The sequence below is a fragment of the Belonocnema kinseyi genome, chromosome 1, assembly GCF_010883055.1.
Source record: "Belonocnema kinseyi isolate 2016_QV_RU_SX_M_011 chromosome 1, B_treatae_v1, whole genome shotgun sequence".
In the NCBI taxonomy this organism is placed as follows: Eukaryota; Metazoa; Arthropoda; class Insecta; order Hymenoptera; family Cynipidae; genus Belonocnema; species Belonocnema kinseyi.
This window is the reverse complement of record NC_046657.1, coordinates 31,314,240-31,324,294: the sequence shown is the minus strand read 5'-3', so window position 1 is coordinate 31,324,294 and position 10,055 is coordinate 31,314,240. Positions and strand designations below refer to the sequence as shown.

Genomic DNA, 10,055 nt, shown 5'->3' with positions numbered 1-10,055 from the left:
GGTGCAGAGAAAATTTAGGGATAATTTGTTTTCTTCCATGCGCACGTTTTTACAAATTTGGTAGGTGATAAAAAATTGAATTCTTCTTTCAAAAAAAAAAAAAAATATTGCTTACATTTTTACGCTTTTTTTTAAATGTGCATAATATTTTTGAATAAAAAAATACAAAAAGGTTTCGCAAAAATGTATTTTAAAATTTTTAATAAATAAATATATATATATATATTTATTTATTTAACATTCAATTTTTGCTAACGCTTTTTGTATTTTTTTCAAATTCTATGCACATTTTCAAAAAAAGCGTCAAAATGTGAGTCATTATTGACTCATATATAGTGAACATTAAAAAAAATGCGTCACCTAGAAATATTTTATTTAAAACTATTGCTATTTTTAATTCAAAAAATAAGCTTCGAAATTTTAAATGTTAAAAATATTTTTTGAAACTAATATCTTATTGTTGTATTTATAATCAATAAAATACATTTATAAAAAATTCTAATTGTGAAAATTCGGGAATTTTAGAATTCGGATATTTTATAAATCGGCAATTTTCTGTCGGGAATTTTATTATTCAGGAATTTTCCAATTCGGGAATTTTATAATTCTGAAATTTTACTATTCGAAAATTTTATTATTCGGGAATTTTCCAATTCGGTATTTTTATTTTTCGGCAATTTTATTATTGTTTAATTTTATTTTTCGGCAATTTTCCAATTCGATATTTTTATTTTTCAGTAATTTTATTATTCATGTATTTTATTATTTGGGAGTTTTCCAAATCGGTATTTTTATTTTTCGGCAATTTTATTATTCGCGAATTTGATTAATCGAGAATTTTCTAATTCGGGAATTTTACAGTGTCGGGAATTTTATTTTTCGGGATTTTTCAGTCGTCCCAAATTTTTAACTAAAAAAGCTCAATTTTTAATTGAGAAAGAAAAACGTATTATTCAACAAAATATTTCAATGTTTAACCGAAAAAATTCATTTTAACCAACAAAATTCATTTTCAACCAAATCTGTAGTTGAATTTTTTTTTCTCGTAAAAATGAATTTTTTTCGTAGATTTCCTCGAGAGGTATTTTTGAAAATTTAGAATCTTTTAATTCTTGAAAATTGAATGCACGCCTCGATTAAAAATACTGGGGAAAAAAATGAATCTTGAAAGATGTAAGTCAAATGTTTTCCGCAATGATAAATTTATTATGTATACGACATCAACACTCATGCGGAATTATAATTAATCATTATTGTCGAGTGAAACAACATTTTGCGGATGTAGATTCCGACTCTTAACGCTTAAAAACTTCAAGACTAGATATAGTTTTATTTGCAGGGCAGCCACTCAAAACTGAGAAAAGAAAATCCTGAATTCGTAACCATTTTTCGTTTTTTTTTTTAATTTTATTTATTTATTTAAATTAAAATCTACAAGGCTAAAAAATTTGTAATTCATATTATTCGAGAAAGAATTTCAAAATTGAGGAATCTAATGTAGAAAAATTGAAAATAAGAAGCATTTAAAATTAAAAAATAAATATTCAAAATAGAAATTTAAAATTTTGAGAAATTCTATTTGCCATTTACCAATTTTTAAAACTCGTTTTTGAAATAATGATCAAATTCGCAAAGATTTGAATAAGCAAAATTTTAAAACTTTCATTTTAAAATAAATTTGCAAAATCTAAACTGTTTAATTTCAACATTATGAATTCCCGGTCAAAAAATAAATTCACTTTTATTTCTAATTCTACGACGAGAATCTTAAAAAATTTAATTTTTGAAATTTAAAAATTGCTGGACAGAAAATAAATTTACTTTTTTTCTAACAAATTCAATTTGAAAGTGTCCAATTTTTAATATTGGATTTTTAAATAATTAATAAATTTACAAAGATATGAATTAGGAAAATTTAAACTTTTAAAATTTCAAAATTTAATTTAAAATGTTTTAATTCGAAAATACTTCAATGTTTTTTTTTTTTTTGAATTTTCGGAATCTTTAGAGTTAAAATTTTTAAATTCCTCTAATTTTTAAATAAAAAAATTTCCGATCAAAAAATAAATTCACAACCATTTCCCGGTTTAGTGGCCACCCTCTATTTTTAAAAAGGCGATAAAATTTCACTACGCAGAGAACAAGACGCTGATATTTGTAGAGAGAATATTCAACAATCGGTGGAAAACATTAACAGGATAACTATTTCTAATTGTAAATTAATATTTGGGTGATTTTCTATATTAAGGTGACTTTTGAGGGGTACAATTTTTTAAAAATGTTTTTTGTTTGGGACAAGAAAATTCCGAAAAATAAAATTCCTGAAAAAAATTGATGAATTAAAACAATGATATATTGTTCTTAATTAATATCATTTATTTAATAAAAGTACAATAATGGAAAATTAAAAAAGAAATTAAACATTAAAAAATATTTTCTTTTATCAAAATAATACATTATTGTATTTTTAATAAGTGAATTATATTTATCAATCAATTTTAAATCTTCTTAATTGAAAAAAAATAAAATATAAAGCATAAAAATGAAAAACTTCAATTTTAAAGATTTAAAATTCAAAAATCTAAAATTTTGAAGAGAATTGGAAAACTGTTGACTTAAAAAAATAAAGAATTGTAAATTATTCAATTTTCATTAATTATATTTCGAAGGCGTTTTTTTTAAATAATTCAATTTTGAAAATTTAAATTTATTGAATTTTAAAAAAGTATAAATACAAATGCTTAGATTTTTTGAAGAGTTTTTAATTCTAAATCTTCGAAATTAAACGAATTTCAAACTTAAATCATTAAAATTATAAAAAATTTTATTTTTTAACTGAAAAATTACATAATTTGAATTTAAAATTTCCAGAATTAAAGCTCTAGAATTTTAAAAAGATTTAAAATTCACGACTCTAAAATTTTGAAGAGCTATAATTTAAAATTCTGAATTTCGAAAATAAAAATTCTTTCTCAGTTTTAAATCTTGAAAAATGGAGAAATTTCGAATCTAAATCTTTAAAATTACAGAAATTTTGATTGTATAATTTTAAAAAATGCATAGTTTATAATTGTAAGTTTAAAAAATAAAACAATTTAATGTTCTAGATGTTTGAAAATTTACAATTTAAAGTTCTAGAAGTTTGAAAATTTACAATAAACAATTCTTCAATTGAAAAGGTTTCGATTTAAAAAATATCAAATTGCAAAGATGAATAAATAAATAATTCTTTACTTCTGATCAATTTTTGAAGATGAAAAATCAAGAGTTTTCCATTTTGAATTTTCGAAAAAAAATAAATGAAAAATTCAAATCATGAAAACGACAGAATTTTTAATTTTTAAAATGCATAATTTAGAATTGTCAACGTTCATATTTAAAAAAATTTTCATTCAAAGTTCTAGAATTTTGATAATTTATTGAAAATTTTTCAATTTGAACGATTTTTAGTTTAATTATTTGAATTTTGAAGACATGTCAGTAAAGATTATGAAATGCATAATTTAGAATTTAATATTTTCAAAATTAAAAACACTTAAATTTCCAACATTTTTAATTAAAAGTTCTAGAAGGTTGAAGATTTATTGGAAATTCTTCGTTATGGCTTTCAAAATTAATAATCAAGAGTTTTCAATTCTAAATTTTTAAAATTTCAAATGTGAATTCAAATCAAAGAATTTTTAATCGACCGATTTTTAAAATGCATAATTTAAAATATTACATTTGCAAAATAATTTTAATTTCAAACATTTTTAATTAAAAGTTCTAGAATTTTTACGATTTATTGAAAATTGTTGTGATAGGTTACAAAATCTAAAACCAAGATTTAAATTCTAAATTTTCAATATTAAAGAAAGTTAAAATGTAAATCAAAATTACAGAATTTTTAATTGTCAAATTTTTAATATGCATAATTTAGAATTGTAAATTTTCAGAATTAAAAACACTTGAATTTCAACGATTTTTTATTTAAACTTCTAGAATTTTGTAAATTTTGTAAATTTTGTAAATTTTTCAAAATAAAAAATCAAGTTTTCAATTCTAAATTTTCGAAATTAAAGGAAATGTCAATCAAAATTACAGAATTTAAAATGTAAAAAATTTTAAAATGCATCATTTCGAATTGCAAATCTTCAAAATTAAAAACATTTCAATTTTTAAACTCTTTATTTCAAAGTTCTAGAATTTTGAAGATTTATTGAAAATTCTTAAATTTGAACGATTTGCAGTTTAAAAATTTTCAATTTTAAAAACGAGTAAATTAATCTTATTAACTTGGGATGGTTTTCAAAATAAACAATCGAGAGTTTTCCATTCTAAATTTTTTGAAAGTAAAAAAAAAATGTAAATCAAAATTACAGGATTTTTAATTGTTAAATTTATTAAATGCATAATTTATGATTTTATTCAAAAAAAATTAAAACACTACAATTAAAAAATTTTTAATTCAAAGTTCTAGAATTTTCAAGATTTATTGAAAATACTTCAACTTTAACAATATGCAAACTTAAAATTCAAATTCAAATTTATTTACATTTATAGATTTGAAATGGAAAATTTTCAAAATTAATTTCAAACATTTTTAATTCAAAGTTATAGAATTTTTACAATTTATTGAAAATGTTTGTGATCTTTTTCAAAATAAAAAATCAAGAGTTTTCAATCCTAAATTTACAAAATTAAAGAAAGTTTAAATGTAAATCAAAATTAATGAATTTAGAATTGTCAAATTTGTTAAATGCATAATTTATAATTGTATTCAAACAAAATTAAAACACTACAATTTTCCAATTTTTAATTCAAATATCTAGAATTTTTAAGATTTGTTGAAAATTCTTCAATGTTAACAACTTTAAAACTTAAAATTTTCTTGTGTTTAAGTACAAATAAAAATATTTTTAAAAAAGTATTCAAATTTTAATTTTTATTCAATTGAATATATTTTTCGGCTAAAAAAGTGCACCTTTCTCCCATCATTTTCATTAATCTTATCAACAAAAAATAAAAAAATCGAGAATATTTAAATTAATTTAATAAATTTTGCAAAAAATATTGTACGGATATTCAAAAGTGACAATAATATGGAAATAAACAAAGTCTCCGCTACACTCGGAGGTGGGCACGAATTTTTCTGATAAGTACTCGATTGGTAAATTGGCTCGCAGAGCAAGAAAGTTATTTAAAAATTAATATTATGGCAGAACAAAGTTCGACTTTGCTTTTTATTTTATTTTTTTTCCCCGAGCACATAGAAGATTATTTATTTACTTTTTCGTCCTTCTTACTTGCGAAAGTAATAAATAATTGACGCTGATAGAATTTCTAATAATAATGACAGATGCCTTGTCGATGTAACAACAATGGATTATAATCTAGGGTCGATAAATACTTACAATAAAGAAGAAAATTTTCGAGAAGTAATCACAAATACTTGCCCAGGGTGTCTACTCAAATCCTGGACAAAATTTACAGAAAGTTTCACCCTTTTTTCTAACAAAAATATTCATTTTAAAGGAAAAAAAAACAAAGAAATTTTCAGCAAACTAGTTAGATTTTTAATCCAATTTAGAAACTTTCGATCTAAAATGATAAATTTTCAACTAGAATAGTACAATTTTAAATTAAAAAAGATTTTATTTCCCACAAAAAATTAATTTTTAACGAAACAAATGAATTTTTAATTGAAATAGTTGAATTTTCAACAAACAAAAATTAATTTTCAATCCAGAAGATTAATTTCTATCAAAAAGAGGAATTTTCAAATGAAAAAGAAAAATTGTTAACCAAAAATTAAATTATTTAGAATTTATATTTGAAAAATTAATGTTCAACCAAAGTGATTAATTTTCAACTAAAAAAATATTAGTTTTCAACCAAATGTGGAATAATTAAATTGGCAGTTAAAGAAATTCGATAAATTTTTAATCAAAAAAATTATTTTAAAAAAAATATAGGACAATTTTTGGTTGTAAAAATTAATTTTCAAAAAAAAAAACTGATGAATTTTCAACAAAAATAATTAATTTTCAATCAAAAAGAGGAATTTTCAACTGAAAAAGAACAATTGTCAACCAAAAATTAAATTATTAAAAAATTTTATTTGAAAAATTGATGTTCGTTCAAAAAAGAATTTTTCACTAAAATAAAATATTGAATAGGAACTTCACTTTTTAGTTAAAAAAAATTAATTAATTAAAAAAAAAATAGTTACACTATCAAACAAAGTGATTAATTTTCAACAAAAAAATGGAATAATCAAATTTTTAGTTAAATGAATGCGATAAATGTTGTATGAAAAGAAATTATTTTTAACAAAATATAGTTCAATTTTTGGTTGTAAAAATTAATTTTCAAATAAAACCGATGAATTTTTAATTGAAATAGTTAAATTTTCAACAAAACATTAATTAGTTTTAAATTTATGTTTTAAAAATTGATATTCCATCAAAAAAAAATTTCACTAAAATGAAATATTAAAAAGGAAATTCAACTTTTAGTTAAAAAATTTTTTTAATTAATTAATTAAACAAAACTACTTACATTTTCAAACAAAGTGATAAATTTTGAACTAAAAAAAGATCAGTTTTCAACTCAAAATGGAATAATTAAATTTTTAATTAATGAAATTTGATAAATTTTTAATAAAATAAAATGATTTTTACAAAATATAGCACAATTTTTTGTTGAAAAAATTAATTTTCAAATGAAACTGATAAATTTTTAATTAAAATAGTTGAATTTCCAACAAAAACAAATAATTTTCAATCAAGAAGATTAATTTCTACCAAAAAGAGAAAATTTTCAAATGAAAAAAAAAATCTTCAACCAAAATATCCATTATTTAGAATTTATATTTGAAAAATTGGTGGTCAATCAAAAAGAAGAATTTTTCACTGAAATGAAATATTAAACAGGAACTTCAGTTTTTAGTTAAAAAATTTTTCAACAAAAAATTAATTTATTAAAAAAAAAACTAGTTACATTTTCAAACAAAGTGATTAATATTCCAGTAAAAAAATATCAGTTTTCATAAAATCTGAAATATTTAAATTTTTCGTTAAAGAAACGCGATAAATTTTGAATAAACAATTTTTTTTTAACAAAAAATAGTTCCATTTTTTGTTGTGAAAATTAATTTTCAACTAAACTGGTGAATTTTTAGTTTAATTGATGGAATATTAAACTGGAACTTGTATTTTTTATTTAAAAAATAATCATTTTTACCAAAAAAGTGACATTTTCCAACAAAGTGATAAATTTTCAAATAGAATAATTAAATTTTCTAAATTTTGTATTTTTTTTAGTTTAATTTTCAACCCAGGAGAATAATTTTTGTACCAATAATACGATTTTTCAATTAAAAAATATAATTTATGAATACATAATTAAATAATTAATATTTTAGTTACAAAATTAATGTTGAACCAATTCAATTCGAAGCGTTCCATTTTTAGTTGAAAAAAAATCATTTACGAAACAAAAAAAAGTCATTAAAAAAAAGTTTAAAAAAATCAGATAAATTTTCAATAAAAACTGAAATAGTTAATTTTCAGTTTCAAATTTTTTTTCTAATCAAAAATAAAGAAGAATTTTCAGTTAAAAGAGACGAATTTTTAACAAAATACAATACTTATCAACTAAAAAAAATTGAGAAAATATTGAATAGGTAAATTTTCAGTTAAAAAAATTAATTTTCAACTTAAGAGATGAATTTTCATCAAAAATAACAGAATGTTTCACTGAATTAGTAAAATTTTCAGCTAGAAAAATTTATTTTTAACAAACAAAATTAATTTTAAATCAAGTAATTGATAGGTAGATTTACAGTTAAAAAATTAAATTTCATCTAATGAAATGGATTTTTTAACTGAAATGATGAAATAGTGAAGTGGATTAGTTAACTTTTCAGTTTAAAAATTTAACTTTTTTCCTTTTAATTCGTTTTTTTCTTTCTTGGAAATTTTATTTTCGTTTTTTTTAGTTTAAAATTCGTTTTTTTTTTGACAAAAAGTTATTATTCTTGTTTAAAAATTCATTTTTTCGTATTAAAAATTAATTTTTTTAACTGAAAATATAACTAATACAATTTTTAGTTCAAAATTGTAATATTTCGTGAAAAAATTATTTTTTTTTTTAATTTGGATGAAAATTAATTTTTTTATTTGGAAATTCGTCTTTTTAGTTCCCTTTTTTTGGGTGAAAATGTACTTTTTTAGATGAAAATTCATTTATTTAGTTGAAAATGAAACCATTTTTTTGTTCAATTTTCAACCAAAAATATGAATTTTCCAACAAGAAGATTAATTTTCTACTAGAAAGACAAATTCTCAACAAAAGATATAAGTTTTTTTTTTTTAATATTGAAGTTTCATCTAAAAACAGTAAATTTTCAAGAAAAAAAAAAAGATAAATTTCGAACTTTAAATTTCACTATAAAAATGAATTTTTCACAAACAAATTAAATTTTGAACCAAAAATGGAATTGAAAGTAAAGAAATTATCATTAACTAGAAAAGCGAATTTCCAACAAAATTTTTAATCAGGATTGAAAGAAAACTGTAATAAAACTGTTAAATTATGAAGAAAAAAATTCATTTTCAATAAAATAGTTTAATTTTCAGTTTGAAAAATTAATTTTTAACAAAAAAAGATCAATTTTGAACCAAATATTAAATAGGTGATTTTGTAACTAAAAAATTAATTTTAAACTGAAATGCTGGAATATTGAATTGAGTTAAATTTTTGACTAAAAAACTAATTTTCAACAAAAAAATTTAGATTTTCAACTGGAATAGTTTAATTTGTAGTTAAAAAAACTAATTTTCTAATAAAAAATAACTAATTTAGAAAAAAATTAGTTACATTTTCAAACAAGGTGATAAGTCTTCAACTAAAAAGATGAATTTTCTACCAAAAAAGAAAAATTTTTTTAACAAAATACATTTACTTTCAAAAAAAAAAAAAAGAAAAGTTTTTATTTAAAAAAAAAAAGGATTAATTTTCACACAAAAAGATTAATTTTCTACCAAAAAGGACAAATTTTCAAATAAATAATTGAATATTTAGCTAAAATAGAAAGCTAGTTTTAAAAATGAAAAAAACATAATTTTATATTAAAATTCCAAACAAATATAAATACGCTCTCAAAAAAAATTCCCTGATTAAAAAAAAAAATTTCGGGTTTTTGCCCAGATATATAAAAATGTCCCGAAAATTCCAAGTTTTCCAGATTTTCCAGATGAGTAAACACCCTTTTTCGTCCTGCGATTTCACTTAAAATTCATTCCTCTCAGTGAATCGTCTCGAAAAGATTTCAGAGTGTAACAGAATATATTTTTTTTTTATAAAAGTACAGCGCAATATCCACACATTTTCTACCTTTTCTTTCTCAACATTTTCAATAATCCTAGCAAATTTTATAATTACATACTACCTTTAATATGTATGGACACATACCCAGTTTCGAAATTCGCTTTAAAGTTTCGTAGAACTTTAAAAAAATCTGAAGAGCTGAGATAAATACTAAAAAAAAAAAAATCTATACTAGGCACGTTATTGGCAAAGTACTCTTCGCGTTTTTTCTTCCTCGGCAATTTATTATTTTTTTTTTTTAGTCGAATTTCGACCAACTCGAGAGGTTCGCCGAGAAAGTTTCGCGCGAATTTTGTTACCAACCCATCGCTGAAGGAACTCGAGATCCTACCGTGAAGTCTTTGTATTGCGAGAAGACACAGATCTGAAAAAGAAATTTTTTCTTCTTTTTTAATTTTCTTTCTAGAAAATTTTTATTTCTTTTTACAAAATTTTTATACATTTTTTTAATAAATTAATTACTCGATTTTAATAAACGGACACTTTTTAATTTAGATATAAAGAACAGATTTGGAAATTTTTATTCTCAATTTACCATTTCCGATGGTGATTTATTCAATGCGATTTTTTATTTAACGTTTTTCTTTTTTTGTATTATTAACCATCAATTGATTTACAATATTTTTCAACTTTTTGTTTTATATGGAAGCAGATATAAAAACAGGTAAATTTCCAACTAAATA

General features: G+C 20.5%; 1 protein-coding gene across 2 annotated transcripts in view; it reads right to left on the bottom strand.

The window, feature by feature from the left end:
* Window positions 1-9,333: 9,333 nt before the first annotated feature.
* Window positions 9,334-10,055, bottom strand: part of LOC117174893 (protein rogdi) — a 30,851-nt gene continuing 30,129 nt past the window's right edge. For both annotated transcript variants that reach the window (XM_033364438.1, XM_033364359.1), the window contains exon 6: window positions 9,334-9,736. In XM_033364438.1, the coding sequence (XP_033220329.1) occupies window positions 9,668-9,736 (69 nt within the window). In that variant the 3' untranslated portion in view covers window positions 9,334-9,667. The remainder of the gene's footprint in view (window positions 9,737-10,055) is intronic.